A 23036-nucleotide genomic window follows, 5' to 3' on the forward strand; every position below is an offset into this window, starting at 1 on the left:
TATATATATATGAAAACTCTTGAGGACAGCACGGACATTGCACACGATGAGTAGTTTGTAGAAGGCAAGTACACTTTCGGCAGTGTTTACCAGCGCTTCCAAAGTTTCAAAGAGCCTCAGATCAAGCGTAGCTATGTTCCGAGGTAATGAAGATATATTTTTGTTCGTCATTCCTTACTAAGTTAACAGGTCACCTAGCTCTGAGAAAGAAATCAACGCGGTGTATACTGGCCAATTCATGGGAACTCGGTAGAATTCATTCTTGTCATTATAGGTGACCTTCTTCTTAGCCTGTTTAACATTGCGAAGGCTGAATGCAGAAGAGAGCTCAAACGAATGATAGAAGACTCTCCGCGTTTAAATCGATTGGGCTATACAAGTAGTGCTTACACCGATTTCATATGGATATTGTACTTGTTTCCAAAGGCCGAGACTGCCCGCGGATTTATTGAGTCCAGCAGCACTTGTATACTTGTTGGTAATCAAGCTAACATTCAGCTTACCTATCACTGAGTACATCCTTGGTGCTACTGGTATTCTAAAAGTTTCAGGGGCGTCCATGTGAAGAACGCGAAACAACACGAGACATGGCAATTAGCGAACAGGCACTGTTTTAAGGATTAAAACTAATTTTTGAGAGAAAAATTTCCCACAAACAAATTTACTTCGGTGCAAGTTGTAGATTCCAAAATTTTATAAAAAAAAAAATGAAAAGAAAGTGCTAAAGGGTGCACATGGTAGAAGCGAATATAGACGAAAATGAGGAAGCGTCTACCGAAGAGCCATTTAGTCATCCTTAGGAATTTGGCAGACGAATTACACATTTTAGACTGTAGAGGTTATCTCGAAGGCTTATTAGAAGACGAGGCAGTTGTTTCGAGAGAATGTTGACGCGCTCAAGTAATGGAGCTGAATTTTCTTTCACGCTTTATGTATACAGGTGAAAAGACAGTTGTTAAAATATAACATAGGAAAAACACAATCGGTCAAGGATAATTTAGAAGGCAAGCTCTCACTAAGCAGAACTGCAAGACGTAGGTCAAAAACTACCTCTTACTCAACATATTTTTCTACTATTGGGGAATGGGGCGTTGTAAATTCATGTCGGGGATTTCTGCTGTCAATAAAAAGCATAACAAGGAATTTCCTTCACGTTTATGATTTCGTAAGGCTGTATGCCGAAACTGTCCTGCGCTCTAGGAGAACAAATCATGAAAGTCATGGGTTCACCACGATATGCATGATGGTTTGCACGTCTTTATTTGCATCGCTTGTACTGCTTCGATGGCTCGAATCACTTTTGCCTGTGTCGCCTCAAGGGCTTTTTTAATAATATTTAGCCTGTCATAATTTGCCTCTTTCAAAGCTCAAAAAACAACCAAAAAAAGCTTTAAACCGATTGAGGATATCCAAAAATGCGAGCATAGTTAAGGCGGCTCAATCTACGATTGGGTTTAAGGAGTCTTCCAGTGACTGCCAAAAGCGGTTGCACACGTGCGCTGAACTTGGCGGAAATAACTGTGAAAAGGATAACTGAGGCAAGTTTATAATTCGGTTTAGCAAACCTTCGGTAAAACCAATGGATAGTATATAGTGTGATCATTCGACTTATCATTTTTATTTGGGGAAGTTCCACGGAAAAAACGTGCAGACATACTTTAGTATAGCGTATTTAATTTTTTTTCCTGAGTGCTACGTTTTGGATCCACAGACTTTCTTTTGTCAATGGAAGGGAGTTTGGAATTCGTCAATTTCAATAGATACTCTAATCCTAAACAGTTCTTTTCACTACAGCTAATTTGAAGGTTTTTGCTTTTTTTTAGCCAATGTTGTACCATAATTAGCGTGAAGTGCGTATACCGTAAAATTTCAATCAAACTTCTACGGTGGTAACAGCTAAATTCAGCGACTATTCTCATGCTTAACCAAGTTTTAGATACTTTTCGACACATAAGTTACTTTTAAAATGCTTGATAATTCAAAGATTTCAAATGTATTAATAATTCATCACAAATTTGTCTGAAGCATATAGTGGTAATTAGATAACGATTAACGTTCATGGAAACTCTTGATAAAGATGTCTGCTGAAAAATTACAAAATAAACAATGAAGGGTGAACGTACCACACCAATATATTGCTCTCACTTTTTACATATCAAGGTTCTTTAGTGCAGCAATTCCCTTACTTGGGTAATATCTCGCATATCCCTACCGCTCGGCGTTAGTACTTATCAACAGTAGTTGTCAACTTTTCATTTGCCACGCTTTTTAAGCTGACCCGCTCTAGGGTGCCTCAAAAAATCATGCGTCTGCCTAGGGACACTATCCAGGTAAATAAGGTCATTCTGGATCATGAATCATTACTGAGTTTTATCGGTTTGGACGAAAAACAGCAGTAGTCCAAGGTAAAATTCTAGATTAAATTCTCAGTGTCCAGCAATCATCAATCTGTAGTAGGGACGCGGAGGGAACGCACTGTCTACACCGAGATTGACAAAAATTGTCTCATTGTCAATAAAGCAATGAAGAGCACCGCTATCTGTTGGTTAGCCGTGGTCCCGTTCACAAATTATGTAATGGCAAACAACATCCTAGCAGAGGGCAACTTATGCCTAAGACGGACCGCTTTCTAGGTGACCCAATGGGTCACAGTGCCGCTCTGCTCGTGATGCTAAAGAGATGGGGCACAAAGCCTTTAAATACCCCGGCAGGACAGTCACAATGGAAAAACATTATTGCTATGACTCATTGGTACAAGCTCTAGAAGGCTAGATACAGAAACTGTAGTGGCACGTACCGTCCAACACATTCTACAAACTTGGCGATAATACACAGAGATCGCATAGTAATCGCAGCGAAAACTCACAGGCGAATGTAAATTAACAGCTCAAAATAGACCACTTGCTAAGAAAGTTTTCATGCCAATTTTTTATAAACCTTATGATGTGTAAGGTTGAATAGATGGACTACCTTTACTGTTGATAGCTGCTTAACGAAGAAGAAGATCTAAATAATCGCAACGCTGTAGATTTCATGGTTCATCCGCAACACACAAGTGGGGTAGCAACACCTGCTTCCACTCTGATGCACCTTAGAGGGGAAAAATAGTGGCAGCTATAAACCGTTGAACACAGAAACATGGCGTCCCGCAAAATATGTAGGACCTACAACAACTAGTAAGGTTTTGTGATGTAGGAAATTCATATTTACTTAATCAAAAATAAAAACGCAACTACTAGTGGAGTCAGGGCATGCACAGCGGCAGGAATGCAATCGCGTTAGAAGAAAGTCAAAAAAACGCGTTGCAGGCTACCCTAAGTGAACACAGGCAAAAAGCGAGGCATTCGAGAGGCCTTAATATTTATTAAGGCAGAAATTCGACTTGTTGGAAAGAGTTCTTAGAAAATATACAGGACGGCCTGTGCACTCGACCCTATAAGCTAATCAAAGGAAAAGTAAGCGGTAATTGTGCTTGAAAAGGAGAAACTGACGGTAATTATTTCGTTATCGACTCGTTACCATGACCCCTCTTGTACAATGGAGTTTAACAACCTGAAGCACGATAAGGCTACGCAAGAAGAGGTGTTGCAGAAAGGTGCACGAATCAAGCAAGGCTCCTAAACTGGGTTGAATCCCGGCTACAGTCACCATAGCACTTAAAGGGTTCTTGAACCTGATGACTATATAGAAGTAACGTTGCGGGCCACTAAAGGATCCTTTAATAATCTTTTAATAATGGTCCGCATATCCCTAGCTTGGACTGCTTTCCAAAAAGTGATCAGAAAGAAAGATAAAGTGAATTACCAAGAGAAATGGGTCTTACAGGTTTATCTGCTACAAGGGACGTTTGCAAAGGGCATTGAGGCTATCATTAAGCCGAGATCTACGACAGTAGCAAAAGAAAAGAGACTCCTGTCAAAAAATGTCTTTGGATTAAAAAAAAAATCCGGGTTGTCTGCAATTGATAAGGTCCTTAAAAGCGCCAAGAAAGTGAGAGCATACAATGGATTCGAGAAACTTATTTTTAACGATTCTTCTAGATACTAAAATTCTTTTGAGAACTTTCCCTGGTGTTTGTTTGCTTAAAGGAAGGGCAGGTTCCTTTATACCTGATCCCTGTGATCGACAGCTATCTACAGAATAGGTCGGCGCTTAACGGTAAGACTCTGACTGCTAAGGTCCCACAGGGGTTCATACTAAGCACGCTACCGTGCATCCTGGCATAAGATGGAGTTCTAACTTTAAGAGATTTCTTATTGAAAGTAACAATTGTTTCTTTCTAACAACAGATGACCGGGCTGTTACTGTGCAGGTAAGGCCAGTCGAAGGACTGCAGGGTTAGGCAAATCGAACGCTCACACAGATATCAATATGGATGAAAGACTAATCAATTATCGCTGGGCCCCACAAAGCCGGAAAAAATGTTACTCATTAGCAGGAAGAAATGTCTGCCTGCCATGCTAATACTGAGTAATAAGAGGATTAGCTTTGTTAAAACGGCAAGACACTTGGGAATTCAGCTGGATAACTTAATGCGAGGAGTATACAGCATCAGACAGGCAAAAGCAATCAGAGTATCTCCGGAAATAGCCAGAACTCTGTCAAGCATTTACGTCCTAAAGAACCGAAGAGGAAGCTCCTAATGATAATTGCCGAATCACACTTTGAGGTTTACGTTTAAATCTTGCCAGAGTCTATGGCCACTGCGGTCAAGGAATTTCTATGCAGAATCACCAAGTCCTAGCATTTAGCATCAATCCAATGCACTACAGCATGTCAGTACGTTATATACGCACGATATATGAGTATATAACGATAGCTCAAACGCAATCATGGCCTTAGCGAATGCCACACCTCGAAAAAAATTACCTATCTTTTAGCGTAGATGCTTCTTACATGCCAGGAACCAAGACCCTGGCAGCTGTGTACTATGTAGAAAGAAGACAGATGACATGGCTCTTTCTACACTGGCGATATGTATAGTGCTTACTCATCTCATGAAGTGTTTCGGGAATACAGATATACTGCGTTATTTTGGTTACGGAGCGAGAGGCCCATATTTTACATCATTCCATAGCGCAAATGTTGAAATGAAGGAAAAGTGTTGCTTAAGGAAGTTTTAAAGGAGAAGGATTACCTGAACAAGATTCGTCTGGGAAACAAAGTTGTCTCAAACTATGGTCTGAGGCCAGGTGTAGAAGGTGCAAGAAAGAACATGCCCCTGTGCAAAAAATTAGCTCGTCTGGTGTGGTGGAAAACCTAACTAGGGTGACTCGGACCTGATAATTCGGTAGCGCTAGCCACTTTCTCCTATCAGCCTATAGTACTGTTAAATGAGGATCTGGCCTTGTTCGTCATAAAGCCTTAGAGAGCAATTCAGAATTAGTGGGCAGTGGCCTCGACAGGAACCATCTGAGCAGAGCCCTACACTCGGCTCATATAAGATAGACTTACGCTTTGGTGGTGCCAGTTGTTCGTCAATTGTGTTACTCAAACAGACCTAAAAAAAATTAATAAGCAAAAAAGTTACCAGTCCTTACCGAGAGAGGTAAAGAAACGACTCGGTGGGTAAATCTCCTTCTCTAGGCCAACAATCTCGTCTATTACTAGGCATCCTTGGCGAGCATTGCTAAGCCTCAAGAGATACAAGACGTATGTTGATGAATTTGGATTTGAAGTAAGCAGGCGCAATACCGAAGCAATGAGGTTGCGCTGTGAGAATGCGATAGTTTCAATAGAACCCCCTCTCGGCTCGACGACGGGGTAATGCAATACGTTAGTTTTTTACTTGAGCAGAAGTAACGTTGTGGGCCACTAAAGAACCCTTTAATAAGCACGCTATCGAAAGGGTGTGAAAGGTTGTGCTGTGTATCGCGTTCACAGAGAATCTATAAAAGTTCTCATTAAAAGGGGCACTCGCCCTTCCCTGTACGTTGTATGGGCTATCCCTGATATTTGAACATCTCATGGTGAATGAACTAAGCAAGCTCTCATTGTAAATTTATTTACGCCTACCTTAAACGTCCTCTACGTCTGTCATTGTCTTCGTTATACTATATTGGCGGCTTATTGAACCATGCTTTGCCAGCAAAAACATTTTATGCCAACGTCGTTTTCAGTTGTAATGCAACAATCAAATGAACACAAAGTGGTATAGAATGCTGACGAATTTAAACAACCATTTACCTGTTCTTTACCAGCCTATAATGAATTTTAATTTATATAAACTCTTAGTCGTTCCCGGTAGGACTAAGCATCAATCAAGCTCCCAATCAGTAAAATGTGCAATACAGTTCACGTTATTCGAAGCGGAGAACAGTACGAAATAGAAATTAGTTAGAAAACTGTGTTACGAAATGTTGTTCTGGCGCGTGTAAATTTTGCAAATGTAGTTAGCAATATAAATAATAGCAAAAATATATATTTAGCAATATTTTTGCACAGTTGAAAAAAATTCCGAAGACTAAGTTAAAGTGCTCGTATCTAAATAACACCGATAATTGAAAATCGTCTTTTTTTTTTTTATATTTTCCGATCGAAAAAGTGCTACATCATAATTCCTGGATTATATGATGCAGAGTGGCGAACATTATTAACCAGATATATACATATGGATTTTTTTAAATATGCAATAGTTTCACACCTTTTATTTTGCAGCGAAGGTCATCAGTGATTCCTTTTAGTGTATCTTCGCTGTAGCCGTCGACTGAAAATAAATACACTAACAATCTTAGTTATGTCAACATTTTTTCTTACTTGTACAAGTAGTTTCGAGTCTACCGCTAGTGGGTGTGTTAGCCGCCATTGACGTATAACCATAACGGATTCCCGAAGCCATTTTCAAAAACAAAAAGCCAGAATACAGTTAGATGTAATACTATGATCCTAGCTGACAATAGCGTAATATAACATGCATTTGCTCGCCTCGCGAATCCAAGCTACAAAACCTATTTTACTTCGTTAGCTGTTTCCTTTCATATTGGTCGGTCCCAAACAATTCAGCATCGATCCACACTCAAAATCGTCTGCAACAAAGCTAACACATATAGACCCTAGAAAAACAGCTCTACCCAAAAGGCTTGAACAAAGTACGTTAAAAAAGACTTACGTTCTTTAGGCGAGTAGCGTCTCCAAAAGAAATCGCTGTCCATTATACCAGCTCCCGCAGAATTTTCAATCTTCCTCAGTTGTTATTGGAGCTAAATGAACGTCATGTCATCTGTTACACAGTATTTAAGAGTAAACAATTGTCGGATTAGGCACTAATTCCAGGTGGAAACATGTGGCGCACGTTGCATAAGAAAACACCCATAGAAACCAAAAGTTTCAACAAAGTTGACTGCGACAAAACCAATCTCAGCACAGCGCCCGGGATACGTGCATGTATCTAAAGAATACACCTCTTCTTACCTTTTAGTTTTCGCTAGATAAATAATTCGAGTTTTCCATTGCAGTCGGTACGCCTCCCCCGTATATTTTCCAAGTTTCAATGTTGAATTCGTTTAGATTCTACATTCCTCAGCACTAAATTACTATTTTATTAAAATAGAAATAAAATAGGCTGCCGTAAGTATCAATAACATTGGTTAGCTTTTTCTTTATTTGATAAGCTGAGGTGTGAGCTTTATGTCAAAAAAAAAAAAACATTCTGGGCACTTTCTTACCTGCACTTGGATTTTCGCCGAACATTTTCGAATGCATGTAAAAAGTTTTGCTGTTCAGGTTATCGGGTTGATCAGCAGCAAGCACTTCGCGCACTCATAACTCAGCGCATAGGTTTCAGATATACATATATAAATTCTTACCACGTTATCAATGGGCAGATAAATAAATAGATATTGAAACTATTTCGAAATATGATAACGGCGTTTTTACAGTCGGTTTAAAACCTAAGCTATCTAAAACGCCCTACTACTCGCAACTGCTGCTTGAAATAGCCGTGTAAGATTAGAGAATAACGTGTAAATTGACTTCATCTTACGAAACCTGCACTCAACTTTCTTATCGAAACAATCCGTGCTCATGATATTGGTAGCCGTAATCTGCCTTAAGTTAATCCATTTGTTGACACTATGAAGTTAACAGAACTATTTGCGTTATAGCCGGTTCGCAAGACATCTGTAGCCGTTGAACGAACGCGTGCTGACAGACTCAGGTGATCGACGTAACATTTAAAAAATGATCTAATAGTGATAATACTCAGAGCTTTTCAAGTCTCTTTAGAACACTGATGAATAGAACTGCACATCGCTAAGTTTTTTGGTATTTTGATTTAGTAGGTAGTTTACCTGGCACATACGTATAGCAACACCGATTGAATCATACATATCTTGTTTTGTACGAAATGTTTTATTATCATGTGTTAGTATTGCCCAGTAACACATTTACCCAACACATTGTTTCTGGTGTACATTGGCACCTCGGATGTCCAGGTCGACCCGTTATGAAATCGTCCAACCGTGTATGCGATGCTCTACTAAAGTAAGCTTTATATAGCGCTGGCTGACTGACAACAATCCCTGTGCCAACCTGCAGTTTTCTTCATTTGTCCGTTATTACCGCTGGATGCTATTGATAAAAATTTCCACTGCCTAAAGCGAGCGAAAGTGATGGTATAAGTCTCTTGCAGTATAGGAACAATTAGTGAGAAAGGTTATTTCAGCCGGATCTAATTTCCGGAGAAGTGGTCGGCCGTATACGGATAGAGATCTCATACACCCATTATCATCGATACCAGAGTGCTATTGTTGTTTATAGTACAAAATGGCAGACTCGGGTACATTTGTAAAGAGTTCCTTGAGTCGTGCGAATTAACTACTAGATAAGCTTTTAACAATGGGATGTCACCCGAAATGGCCTAAACTGCATGAGAGTCGTCGAAATTTTTTATGCGACAAATAGCTAGTAACGCATCTGATTCAGGAACCAACTGTTGTGAATCAGTAATTTGAAAACCGCTGTATGTTCATACTAACTACTCACAGCACAGATAGATGAGCAGTCAATCACTAGCTTTCAGTAAAAGCAGCCGAAATTAATTGGTGGACATAATGGGGGGTATAAAACCAGTGGTGGGAGGGTACCACCTGCTACGAAGTGTTTTCCTCCTCATTCACCGTTTTCAGCCAAGTACTTACTTCCACTATTGAACGATTGAATATATACATTCCACAAGTACAGGCCACTATGGAGCTTTAGGCTACGACGGCCGACACCGGATATCACGTACCTTGACAGCTCTGTTGGTTTATAGATCATTTACTATACTTCATTGCGTCTTTTTTTGTTGACTTTGGTAAGAATCATCGTCGTCATACGATTCGCGTAACTATGCAATTTTCGCTCAAGTGTTACAACTACAATAGATGATAGTGTAAGCAGTAAATATAATATAGAAGAAATTAATGTTTAGGATGCGACATCGCTGAAGCACTTTTGGCCTCATACGTGTGGTACAGAGAAGCGATTTATTTTTGGCGAGGATTAAGGTAATATGCCAGTACCAGTTTCACAGTAAATAGAACTGGACGCCGTATGTATAAAGAATCCATGTTGGATTTTATGATAAGCAGCGCGGAATTTTCTAGAGATGATCGTGGTTCATAAGCTTACAGTACACGTATACGGTGCCACTATCCGAAATTCTGTCGAGTGTCGAACCGGATATAGAAATCCACATTGCGCATTCAAAACGTATCTCACTGCGTGACTGGTATCTATTTTCTACAACGTAAGTTACTAGCGAACATAAGATCGGACTAAGTACCATAGCTAAGACCTTTCGAGCTTTTCGCACCCCCATTGCGAACCTTTGGAACGCTCTGCATAAGCACAGAGGGCACAACGACGCAATGATAACGTCCGAAATAAAGATCAAACACGGTTGACATGTCGTTAAGAGCCAGGAAACTAGACATCTATTACATATTTATGCGTGTGTGTTTATGTGCAGCGTACATTAGATGTATAGATTCACTTTAACTAACGTTCCTATAAATATGTTGCATAACTTATTTTTTTACGAAGCTAAATCATGTGTCAGATTTGATACGACTGTTGTTATTTAACTCACAAACAGAATATCACGACTAAGCGCCATACATTTCCATTGTATATTTGAAGTACCTCTGTCATTTTCTTGTGCCTATCATGTACACTTTGTGAAATAGCTAATGCAATGATGTCTCTTAGATGAGAACGTTTTGTCATTGGCTTTTCCTAGACCCGTAAAAAGATACCCGACAGATTTCTATGAGACAAACACCTAGATATGGCGCAAATATTTCACACAAAAAAAAAGTCTCAATTATACATAGGGCTAACTCCATGTTGATAATGTTCATATTCATATAGAAGGGTACAATTAACGCTCTATGATTATGGATCGTTATTTGTTTGTTCCGACAAATCTCAGCGAATGATAGTCGGCCCATCCCAAACAAGCCATACTACTAATCTTTTCCTAGTATTTATGCGTATAGAATATGTGTACTCTTTAGGCATCAAATGAGGCAAAACGATATATTGCTTACGTACCCCCAATGAAAATGATCATCATAACCTATGGATGAATCGGTCTCCCAAATGACAAAGCCACACCATAACTCATTAGGTTGACCTTTCAGCCATTTACAAGTAAATATATGTATATTGAAATATTACAGATGCGTTTAACAATAACGGACGTGATGGCCAAAAGTTGCACTCCTCCAAGCCAGAAAAAAAAAATAAATAAATATATATATATATATATATATATATATATATATGCTATTTTCAACGTTTGTTTAATAAAAAAACGAGTCACCGGAAGTTGAGGTAAGGCTAATCACAAGTACGTATAGTGTGTTCTCCAATTCTCTAGTTCTTCTTACTCTAAAAACAAAAAAAATTAGTTTCGCCGTTCTAATATCTCTCTACTCACAGCAGTGACCCCGACGGGTCTGATTCATTAGGGCACAGCAACAGGCCAAAAAAGCTTGGCGGGCTGATTTCTCAAAACAAATTCAGTTACTCTAGTTAAGTTTACTAGGGGCCTAGAGATTCGCATCTTCTTCAGCTTAAACTTAATTTTCTATAAGGGCTTGAACTTACAACTGTAATCGTGGAACAGTGAGGCACAAGTTGTGTTCGACAACGCGAAAGCGAACGTAGACCAGTCACTACACCAATTCTGAAATAACAACAAAGCGTGCGCCATTTGCAGACAGCATGGAAACATTAGATAATCAGCCATCACTGTGAATAATGTATCGTAAAAATCGTTGTATATGTATTTTTGATTAATCTACTTGCACCACATTCGTAGACCTGCCTTTGTCTCAAGTCTCATATTTTTCAGCCATGTTACATTTTCTGGAAAGCTGTGAAGCAAAAAACTTGGCAAGAGAATAAAATACCTAGCCAGCTATGAGTATTTTTCAGGCTGTTCCTATCAGTGCAGATATCTTCCAGGATTAGTCAAGTCATATAATCTTCGAGGTGCTGCAGATAAATTGGTAGAAAATAAAGGTAGCTTATATGGATAGAGTGTATTATATGGGTACGAGGTTCACTGTATCAATGACTCTTAAAGCCAAATATATATATTCGAACCCTTACAACGGGAATAAGTAAAACAAAATGTGTTTATCTAGGAACCGCAGAAATGAAACAACGATATAATATTACATAGCATATTCAAAACTATAATTCAATCGTTTTTTTCATCTTACTTGTCGGTGTTTACTACGTATTTTTAATAACGTAACATGCGCTCATCCTTTCAGTGTCCTATCGTGTTTTTCACTCTTCAGGTCAATTTAATGTTTCTTAATGCGCATATAAGAAATTCATTTAACTTTTTTTTTTATTTATTTTCCTTAACTAAATTAGCTACCCGGATCTAAAAGTATGCTACCCTCATTGACGCTCAGCGGCAGATGGTAATTGTACAAGAGAGTAAGTAGATGGTGCACCGGTCAAGAACGTGTGTCAGATGCATATCGTGTTTTTAATGGTATTGCAATAAGGACATCGCGTTTTAAATCAGCTTATCTGTTTATTATGGTGTGCTTTCAAACAGGACTTCCTTGCTATTCAAAATCCTTACTCTTGTTCGTAAGCGGAGCCGCTTTATTAAGGTACTTCGAAAACTCTATGCTAGATACTGTTATGTGTGACCTAAGGTTCACGCCGTCCAAAAACTGGCTGTCGAGACGCTGTCATTCTCGTGATTCAGGACGCTTTCTCCTCATCAGAGCAAAACATACTATTGGGGCCTTACAAAAGGACAACACAGAGCTTCCTTTCGTTCGATTTAAGAACAGAGTTAGTTCTCGCTTGTAGTCGTTAATATCTAGTAAGGCATTTTTTGCTACGCTATTTCATGTTACACTGCCTACTTGAATGCTGAATAATTCTACAGTGTAATAAACTAACTGCATGATGGTCTAAGCAATATTTCCTGCTGTAAATATTAAAAGGTCCTAATGACTGCGTATAGAAATCGACAAAGTGACATAGGCTTTATAATTGTCTGTCCTAATTTTGATATATTTTGTGATATAAATTCTGCCCCTACTTACATTCGCTAGCTAGTCTGTGTGAATCTAGTTGGCATGAAAAATCAATTAACGTTACCAATGAAATTGGTTAAATTCGCGCGAAAAATATGAAATTATCGCTAAATGATTTCCATGTTGTAAATCACAGTGTGCATTCATTGACACATTGTATCAGTGAGGACGAGGTCAGTGTCGATTCATACGAGTTTCAGTTGACGGTCAGCAGGTAGGACTCATTGAGATTCTTCTTTGCAAGCTTCATTGATATAGGTAATAGATATGTCTTGCGTATGCACGCACATCGCGTCTGCCCTGCTAGACACAAAGCTGCAGGCACATGTCATAGTCACGTTAATGAGAGACTCATTCTACCTAGTAAATATCACAAATTTTAAGCAGTTGGAACAGGAGCTTGATTCGAGTGCACAGCCAGCTGAATTTCAAGTACACGAAATCTTAGAGTGAGCTTCAATCTGTGGTGAGTGACTGTTCATTATTCCCCGACCGCTACAGGATCCATCATCGTTTTTCGTTCCTGACGTAGTAAAAGAAGGAATTGATGCGAGCAAATCATGCCGGCTACGACTCATACAGCGGATGCGATCTGAATAGCGACTGTTACTATTGGTAGCCTAACTGCATCCTACACAGTGACTTTTACAGAATTAAGTGGCCCGAAGGATTGGGAAATGTGTGATAAAAATAGATCAGATATTACAGAGAATAAGGATTCATTCATTCAAGTTGATCTTTATTATATTTACCATAAAAATGAAATTTTGTTAACATACTATTCTATTGCAAAACTTTTATAATTGCTGCTAAAGTAAATAAAGAAGTAAATGTAAAATAAAGAAAAGTTGAAAGCCAGTCGATGAATGCATATTATTCTAACTGTAGCAGATCGTTATCTCAGAAACGCTATCCCAATTACTTTGCAGAAATATGAAAAATACCGCAAGTATCTGGAATGACGAGGCCATGATCAGCATCCTCCTCGAAGAATGCGATTCTCTCGAAACTGGTCCGAGTAAATTTACTAATCGGATGTACCTTTGGAAGGAGTTTATCGCTGGCTTTACCCGACAGCGTAGCGAATCTATATTCAACGAAGAATCTCTCGAACAGAAATTCACGCGCGGCAACCTACGTCTGCCTTTGCTAAATCGAGCGATAAAGGCTTTGTGTCAAGAGGGAATCATTAAACCTGTAAAATCTCCGGGCTGGCTATATCAGCTGATGAATTTCTTTTTTTACACCGATATCGACCAACTATATTTTAATGTCGAAGCTGTAGCGCAGACTTGTAAAGCCGTCCAGGTGATAATAAAAACTCAGCACTCTCGTCATTTGAAGGTAACATACGAGCATATGTGGGATGTCTGTTACGAGACCTGTGAGGGAAACGAGCATCTCTTCAAGCTCGTTCTTGAAAGGATACCTGACATTTCTGTTCAAGGAGATATGATTACAATTAAAAGCAAGTCGCATGTTTTCTCTGGCGAACTGTGCGTAAAGCTTGATGAAGCGTTAGACGAGTTACGTCTAACTGTTCTCAAAATTCACGAAATGACTACAATGCGTCAATTAAATGAATACACATGTAATGAGCAGACCTTCAAACATAAGCGACGAACCCAGAAGAACGATAAATTTACGCCCGCCAAGCAGGCTCCGATACAGACGGAGCTGCTGCCTATGCTACTTAGCCGACTTCGACAAATACAGACAGAACTCGAAAATCAGAAAAGTAGTTCCGATCCACTCGTCGTGGTAAAAGTCAATGCTGCTCTAGAGACTATAGCGGCTGCTAAGACGGTATGTCAATTGCTAGTAGTTTTTTGCACCTATTGAACAACAACTTCTACTGATCAAAATCGAATTCTTGCATTCCTCAGTTAGTATGTGGTGGGGCCAAAAGTCTTTTGACAGTTTCAAAAGGTATTTGTTTCACACATGACAAATTACTGCACTAAAAAGCAAACTTAGCTGCGCAACACACGTTTTAAACATGCCCCTAAAACATCCCACAAAGTATTTTGATATTAGTCAAGAAGGTCAACAACAATAGTCGTTGTAGAAGCATTGCATATTGATATACTAACTCTATGGCACTATAGCATAGTATCTAGGACTTATATAGGCGGTACTAAGATGCCCCTGCTGCAAATGCATCGCATGGTTAAATCTGCCCTTCAACGCAATATCTCTTGTCACCTTAACAGATGTGAAATGAAGTCTGTCTAACTGGCAAGAAATTTTTTTACATCATGTACTTGACCTTTTTTAAAGCTTTTCATAATGTGTTTTCTACTCTCGTGTAGGTTATTGAAATCGTGGAGAAATTAGAAGTGAGGTCTGGGCAGGAATATCAAGAAGAGCATTACGAACTGCTTGAATTCGGTAATGCTGATCGTTACTGATTACGAGGACACGGGAATCCTTTCCAAAAATGTAAGCTTTAAATTCTATACGAATGCTATCTCTTGACGTGTGAAGATTGAACGCATTCAAACGATAAGCTTTCCTTAAAATTTTAGGTTAGAAACGCAGGGGCGCTTGGAAATAAGTTATCGAATACTAAGCGTTTGCCAGAATCATATTTAGATAGATTTCCTGCCGTTGCACTAAATATGTCGTTTTATTTCTAATCTATCTACCATATTATTCAGCATTTAAACTGAAATAACAAGCAAAATCATCTTGACCTACAAATTCCGGAGTTTGTGGATGACACAGACACACTCTAACTTCGTGCTAAGTTCTAACTTTGCCACAACCAAAAAGTTGACGTTTATTTTACTTTATCGCCCAATTTCAACAATGTATAATGGCGAAACTGAAATCGTTGACGTTTGATACGTTCATCGTATGGCTTGTAGAATTAGCAGCCAAGCTTAAATAACACCGTAGCCCCCTTAATCGCGATAAACCCACTACAATATTTTTATTTTATCCGACTCGTAAGCTATTTAGTTGACCTTCTAAATCCTAGACATTCCAAACTGAATAATACATAGATATATGTCATAAAATATACTTTGACAGTTTTTAATGCATTTCTAATAAATTCATCTCTGTTTGGTACTTAAGGGCACAAGTGAGCTTTTATGGAATCTCATAATAGAACAAGTAGATGTATATAGCATGAATCAGTTTCGTTCTTCAAATTACAAGTTTTAGTTGTTATAAGATTGAAAATTTCCAAGTTTAACGATTAGAAATCATTCTCAAGTCTACTATATATACGGTTGAAATTTGTGCACAAACACTGGTCGAGCGCAAGTTATCGCTAATAGAAATTAGCTAATTTTTATCTAGCACCAGCTTTTCTGTAGTTGTACTACTTGCTAGCTAGCCACATATATAAAATAAAATGTATCTGTCTAATTTTGTAATATCGTAGTTGTCATTATTTTCGATCAAAATGATCGAATGCTCACGAACGCCGTCTCTTTTAGACCGTTGATCCGATTAGCAGCAAAGGTAAAGTTAGGTTCATAAGGCATGATCCAACGATGCACGTATAGCCGTAATAAAGGCTGCTTGGTCATTGACTTGAAGAGATTTTTGTTTTTCTCAGGTAATTATCTTTATCTGTAGCAATTATGTTCATTAATACTATTCTTCTACAGAAAAATGCCCTCCACGACTATCACGAACGGAGAATAGCCTTAAAAATAGAACACTGTCGAAAATAGAGGGCACAATGATTCGTTTTTTTGAGAACTGTCAAGAGTATCATTTCTAATAAGTTTTCTCCTAAATATACTAGCGTATTAATTCCATACTATCCAATTGTTACGCTAACAGTCTCCTAGGGGGGCGAAAACTCAAGAACACTTATCGAATTTTCCTTATGGATATGATCGAATACATTGAATGGACGTTCATGTTACCTTGCCAGTGCCCACTGCCTATGCGATGATAAAGCGTGATTGTATTTCGAAATCGATTCCAAAGGATGACTATATATAGAATTTATTGAACTCTAATTTTACACATGATTTCGGGAAGAAAATTAACATTTTACTAGCCAATTGATACAACATTGTATTTTGAATATCTTACCATGTGTATTGTTTATGCAACATATATGCTGGTTGAAACTTTTGAAGTACCCTACAATTTTTTTTTTTTTTCTAAAAACTTGTATTTTCTAATACATTTTCACCTGTTCTTCGCTTGAGCTCAAAAATGAAAATGAGTGCTGTCAACGCTGTCAGCTAGTCGTGAGTAAATTGCTATCTACTTAAGTCATCTTGCGGGAGCTGTTTACGAAACGCTGCACTACAAGATGCATTTTAAACTAAACAAACAACTAAATTCGTCGAATTCATAGCGAATTCATGAATTGCGATAAATGCTTTATCTTCATTTTGTGTGCAGTGTCGTAGAATTGAGCTTCTTTCTTCAATTGCGAAAATATATAGTCATCAGCATTTTTTAACTTATAAAAAATAACCACCTGGAGTTTAAATCAACGTTCTTAACACAAAGTCCTAGTAAATAAGAGAATCGTTTCATACACATGCTAGGATTCGTGTTTTTCTATAATTTACAAAACTACCACCATCGGATTTCGGTTAAATGTTTTCGATAGACATCCTTTAAGTAGCACTATATATATGTGTATATATATATATTTCGTAAAAACGATGCAGCTGTACCATTGTGGTTAGCGTATAATTAAAGAACTATTTTCTACTCATTTTAAATGAGTGTCAAGCTCTGAACCTAATGCGATCCAGTAACAATATAAGTTTCATGACAAAACTGGTTTTCAACCACTGTCATAATGGCTACATAAATAAATAGGCTTTTTAATCGACATGGTAAAATGCGGACAGCGTACCCTTGAAGCAATATTTTTATTGGGTGCAAGATTACAACTTTCTCCAGGTCTCGTTTACACTCAACGCAATAGGAACACAACTCTGCCTTTTATTGTCGATCTGTCAAGAGTTTTTCGGGTTACGTTAGCACTGCTATCATCGCACATCCGGGTGTTTAACGTTTGCACAGACGGTACGCCTCTACGTTCACACAAAGTAAAAATTAAACCGTTTTAACGAACAGGTAACAGGAACAACGATTTATGAAATGTGCATACAAAATTTCCGCTTGCAATTCGTAAGCTAAGCTACTATATATAAAAAGAAAAATAATAGGGAAAATCTAAGCCTTTTTCAAATAATGCTGGATCAATTTTTTAACAACAATTTAGAACTAATGTGGTCTCTCCCATTGTTGACAAAGAACTTATGTTCCGCTATGGCGCATGCGCAGATCGACATATTTTGAACACATTCTGACCTACCTGGCTTGAACTAGGGTCTGCTGGGCTAGTTCCGTGTAGTCTGACGGCATAGGCACCTGTGTATGTACTGTAGGGAACGTTTAGCCTAGACTCGATCTATACATTGCCTGCTCCTTTGCCGCCCGTTGGCCGCTGTAGGCAAAAACGCTCTCTCAAATGTGCCATGGCTACGTCATGGAGGTCAAGTCAGAATGTAGCAGCGAAGCAGCCAGACCGTAATAATGCCGCGGCAAACTGTGAAGAATCCGCTTTACTGCAATAGATCTATTTTCGGTAATACGTCCCTGCGTTTAGCTGTCCTCGTCATTTGAGTTTATCAACCCTAATCCTCTTTTCATTACTGCACTAAAAATAGCTAAAAATGAACCTTTCTATAATCAAGTGCACAAAAGCTTTTTGTAAACCTCTCGAATTTTTCTATCACTTCAACGAACAAGATAGTACAAGACTATTTCCTCTCACTTTTTACCTTCTTGACACAAAATGTCCCTTAGAATTCTTCCGTAGTCGTTTATAACGGCTGAGCAAATTGTTTCTGTATTGTATACTATTGGAAAACGACTATATGTAGAGCCATAAACACACGAGCTGCATGGATCACGCCGCATCTCTATACCCTTGCAATATTTTAAAAATTAAATAATCCTATTATATAATCAAATAATGATACTATATATATATATATATATATATATATATATATATATATATATATTATTTGATTAGTTTATTTCTAAAATATCATCAAATAAAGAAAGACTCCAAAAGAGCCATGTGTATATATGCTATTGTTAAAGTGTATTACTAGAGTATTAAGCGCCTTGAATCTCTTTTCACTGACAGGCAAGAGCGGGAGCGAAAAAATCATACACTGGTCGCATGTTCGACTCTGGATTTTTGTCTGAAGATTTGTTTCACGAGATAAAAAGGTGATACAGGTAGCATGGCAACTATAATTTAATACATCAAATCGTTAAAGACCTAAACTTCGAAGGAAGAGATATCTTGTATGAGAGGAAAAATGCTATCAAAAAGGTCAACGATACCAGTGGATAGACTCAGATAAAAAAAGTTGCGCGGCTATAATGCTGCGCTCGTGCTCTTCACTGTTTTCATGGTAGTGTCCAGTAGACGTTAGGGTTGAAGGGTACGAAGTACTCGTATCATAAAGTGTAAAAAACCTCTAGCAGCATTGCTGGGCGCACATGGGAGGCAGGCAGCACTATTAAGATATCTTAGAAAATATCAGCTAATAATTCTCATTCTAACTTACATTGTATAATTTGTAGAGGAAGAACTTTTCACAGCTGAGTATATTCACGTTTTTAGGACTGGCTACTTGAACAAGTTCTCTGTGCTGTTTAGTTAGTTGAATTTCAATGCTAGGGAATAAGGGAATTTGGAAGCAGCAGATTCAGGGGTGCTGTTGCCAGAGAGGTAGTTACATTACAATAAATGCAATATAATAGAAAAGTTTCTGAGCTTTAACCATATCATTTCGTCGAACATCGATATAAATTTATAGGAGTATTTTAAAGCTATTGCAGTTGGTACTAGATAAATCTTCTATTCGCTCGCGGAAAATGAAGGAGTACAATGTCAAGCAATATAGGCCAAATATAAAAAATCGTGATATACGTGCAACATTGTATATCGAATCAGCAACATATAGTAGGTTGACCTAAAAAAGGCGAGCTAGACAATTGTGTGAACCTACGAAGAAGCATAAATTTCATAATCGCACGCGAGAGGCTGGTAGGAGGAATCTGTGGATCGTTGAAGATTGGAAGGCGAACTATTCGTCCTGTAGCTGTCGGACAACAACGTTTCTAAATTCAAAACAAAGCCTGTTCTGACGTCGCTCGCCACTTTGCATATAAAACAGTTTTTCCGCCGAAGATGAGTTAGCTAGCGAGAAGAACAATGAAAGTTATTCGGAAGATTGGTTCTAATCAATCCAGTGATTTGGTATTACTGTCAACCAAACTGTCGCATATTTAAAAAAAAAATGTGTTCAATTGCTGAACCACCCGTTCCACAGCCTTTGCCTGCCTCCGGAGAGGTGCCAAGTTGAAACGACAGATAGATTTTTTATTATTTAGCTAGTGAAAAAAGCTATACAAGAGTTCCAAAATCCCGTAAAGGTAATGTTTCAAAAATAGTACCGTCGTTGCTATAATATTTGTTTTGGAAAAGGCCACTGAAAACTTATGCAATGGATGAACGTTTCCAGTTGGTAGTAATTTTATCGTATCAGAACACCTGTAAGATATTCTATGCATAATTGTACCTTGACAACAAAAAATAAGCGATTTATTAGCTTTATTGTGCTCCCCAATCATACAGATCGCGACCATTGGTGCTTAACAAATGTTTTAACAAAAGGGCAACATCTTTTAAACATATAACTTGTATATGTATGAAAAAATTTAAAAGCACAGCTTTAAAAATGACTCAATTTCGTTGCATCTCTGAAGAGTTTTCCAGATGGAAACACCATCGAGTAAATTCTTTTACATTGATTCGTGTGGCACCCAATTATAAAGCTTCTGTTATTAGCCATGCTCAGTCTTCATACTAATTTCATTAACTTTTTCGATGATTAGTCGACCACTACGAAGAGCATCCTTCATATTGAAATTTACAGAGCTCAGTTACAGACGCGACAGTTCAGGATCATGTTTGGTTAATGCGTCTGTGCCTTTTTATCATAATAAAATTGTAAACCAAGGCGGATTTTTGCAGAAATCACACTCATGTTCAAAGTGCCCTATTTTAAGCCTGAATAAAAACACTCTAAGTGTTTTTCAACTCTTACTGTCACATCTTGACTTTGAAATGACACCAACGCCGACTTGGCGCAACTTATATTACCTTAGGTAAATGTGTCATGTGACTTTAAATTCCCACTAACTAAAAACCGGCCGATACTTTTTTGACGACCCACTACACATATGTATATGTACCCACCAATATGAAGTACATGCACTTCTCAATTATATGTAGTCAAAATCGATATGCTTTACATTATCTTTTTGGAAGCCGTTTTAATAAGTCGAAATTAATAACCTATCCCTAACGTACCTACACCGAATCTATTCCACTCAGAAGAACTCTCAAAAACATCAAAAAAAATATCCAATACGATATCCAAGACAAAATTCTAGATTAAACTCTTTATTTGATGATATATGTAGGGTTCATATATTAGACGTGTTGAAAACTAAAAGGACAACAACTTTTGAACGTCACCATCAGCTTAAACGGTAATCTCGCGTATAAATCTATTGAGGAACTTAATTTGAGCGCATCGACTGACCAATAAAGGGTACAGTCCATCTTTGGCCGGAATTTAAGGTGCAATTTTCATTAAAAACTAGGAAAAACACAGAATATAACTATTTCTAAACAAGTATCGATGTTTTGTTTTATCAAAAGTCAAAAACAAATGTATATTAGACATTTGGTAATGTGAGTCAAATCAAAAGGTCAATTTGATATCATTAACTTTGAGACGTGAAGAAACTTGGCTTTGATAGCAACAGAACTTCCCGTAAACGTATTAAGCAAACAAAGTAGTGAAGTAACTATATAATAATAATTAGAAAATATGTGTGGATGGCAAAGAATACGACGGCAGAGTATTCGCACTTACCAGCAGGCCCATTATTTCGGCATTGTGTCCTCACTTATTAGATAAATAATAATTCAGGATATTGATAATTGTATAGAGAAATTCTTGTATCTATTCCATTTAATTGGAAGACAGTTTGTTATAAATATAATAAAAATAATATTTTAAACAAGCTGGGTTAATGTTATCAATGTAGGGTTAACTAATGAAACTCCTTCCGGTGTCACCTCTAATTACGTAACACTGTTTCAAAAGAAATACTTTTCATTTCTCTTAACTCTCTTTATTGCAGACTCCGTTAAGCAAATAGATGTTAAGCGTTATGAATCTAAATGCGTTGATTTTCAGATAGGCATCTTTTTCATTTCGAAAACAATGTTCCCCTAACAAATCTCTTGACAAATTTCTTGTCTTTTTTTTACCGCGCGTAGATAGCTATGTTAAATATTGCATTAAACACAGGATATATGTTTTCTGAGGTTACATTTTTATAGGGATACCTATGTTGCAAAGTGGAGGAAACCGGTTTAAGGGATTTCTGCGAAACACTCTGTTGTTATGACACGAGCTTCGGTTTCAACCTTTCCGAACGGTAGACAGGGGATGCACTTTGTTATCCATATTAAACGTTATCCAGTATAAATAATATTTATTTTTACATTGATTCATTTTTTTTCGCTAGAAGTATCAGACACTAATTAAAGTGTAAAAACCTGCCGATACCTGTTGGAATCATTTATATGAATAAGTAGCGTACGGCTATCAGTATCATCTATGATAGCTCCATTCATGAGTAGTATCTGCTTACATGATATACGATTAAATATGTTAATCATTTTCTCCACCTATTGCGGATTCTGCCTATAATACATAAATGCTCAGCTGGATGAAAAGTAGAGCCTTAGAATTTGCAAACAGAAATGACAATTATAGTGTTGATGAAAATTCATGAAAAAACAAAGTGCCGCTTTCAATTGTACTTTGCAACTACAAGTTGCTTAAAACAAAGGAACTCGGAAAGTTCCTGAATTGAAAGCAAATCGGCGCTAAAACGCGCAATAATTTGAAATAGTAAATGTCGTTTTAACTGACACGTTAAGGCAGCAAAATCAAAGGCTATAATAGACAAAATCCCAGAGTCCTTGATTAAATGTCAAAGTCTACGAATGGCATAAACGAATATAGTACGAGGGATTTAAAGGCAAATTGATGTGTATCTGGTTGGTATAACACCTCAGATCACGGACTCTCTGGTTCAATACCGGACTGAGATCCGTGCCTTTTTCAAATAAATTGAGTTCTAATTTCAGCTTCCCATGTCTCATAGTCACCCATCTATTCGAGATTTATTTCCATTGTGTCACAGGAATTAATGCCTATTGCAGGCACTAAACGACTTTAGCCTTAAAAATAGGATTACACTGTATCGGTTAGTTCAACATTACATTAAACTCAATCCATAAACTTTGATGTTTCTTTAGCCATAAATATACAAAAGGACTTGCTCCGTGCGTCACGACGTAACATCAACTATGTG

At 37.8% G+C, this 23036-nt stretch overlaps 2 protein-coding genes across 6 annotated transcripts in view; one reads left to right on the forward strand and one right to left on the reverse strand.

The window, feature by feature from the left end:
- Positions 1-23036, reverse strand: part of LOC111263982 (uncharacterized) — a 29870-nt gene that overhangs the window by 2344 nt on the left and 4490 nt on the right. Inside the window, exons 1-5 of one of the 4 annotated variants that reach the window (XM_022839535.2) lie at positions 17866-17970; positions 17401-17581; positions 11095-11173; positions 7109-7219; positions 6644-6706 (exon numbers count right to left, since the gene is read on the reverse strand). In XM_022839535.2, the coding sequence (XP_022695270.1) occupies positions 6644-6706; positions 7109-7151 (106 nt within the window). In that variant the 5' untranslated portion in view covers positions 7152-7219; positions 11095-11173; positions 17401-17581; positions 17866-17970. Of the gene's footprint in view, positions 1-6643; positions 6707-7108; positions 7220-7664; positions 8785-11094; positions 11174-17400; positions 17582-17865; positions 17975-23036 lie in introns of those variants that run through there. The other 3 variants (XM_022839537.2, XM_022839538.2, XM_022839539.2) reach the window with 3 other exon arrangements.
- Positions 12887-21673, forward strand: LOC111263981 (uncharacterized). 2 transcript variants are annotated; one of them, XM_022839534.2, is made up of 4 exons: positions 12887-13172; positions 13487-14363; positions 14870-14999; positions 18709-21673. In XM_022839534.2, the coding sequence occupies exons 2-3, from the start codon at positions 13491-13493 to the stop codon at positions 14966-14968; spliced, it is 972 nt and encodes a 323-aa protein (XP_022695269.1). In that variant the 5' UTR covers positions 12887-13172; positions 13487-13490; the 3' UTR covers positions 14969-14999; positions 18709-21673. The 2 variants fall into 2 exon arrangements, with proteins under 2 accessions (XP_022695269.1, XP_022695268.1); XM_022839533.2 differs by having other exon boundaries at positions 12887-13023.

This window comes from Varroa jacobsoni, unplaced genomic scaffold (assembly GCF_002532875.2).
Source record: "Varroa jacobsoni isolate VJ856 unplaced genomic scaffold, vjacob_1.0 scaffold_808, whole genome shotgun sequence".
NCBI lineage: Eukaryota > Metazoa > Arthropoda > Arachnida > Mesostigmata > Varroidae > Varroa > Varroa jacobsoni.

Coding starts and splice junctions, on each gene's coding strand:
- LOC111263981 (XM_022839534.2), top strand. CDS start 13,491: ATGAAAAATACCGCAAGTATCTGGAATGACGAGGCCATGATCAGCATC. Junction 14,364..14,869: donor CTATAGCGGCTGCTAAGACG/GTATGTCAATTG, acceptor ACTCTCGTGTAG/GTTATTGAAATCGTGGAGAA.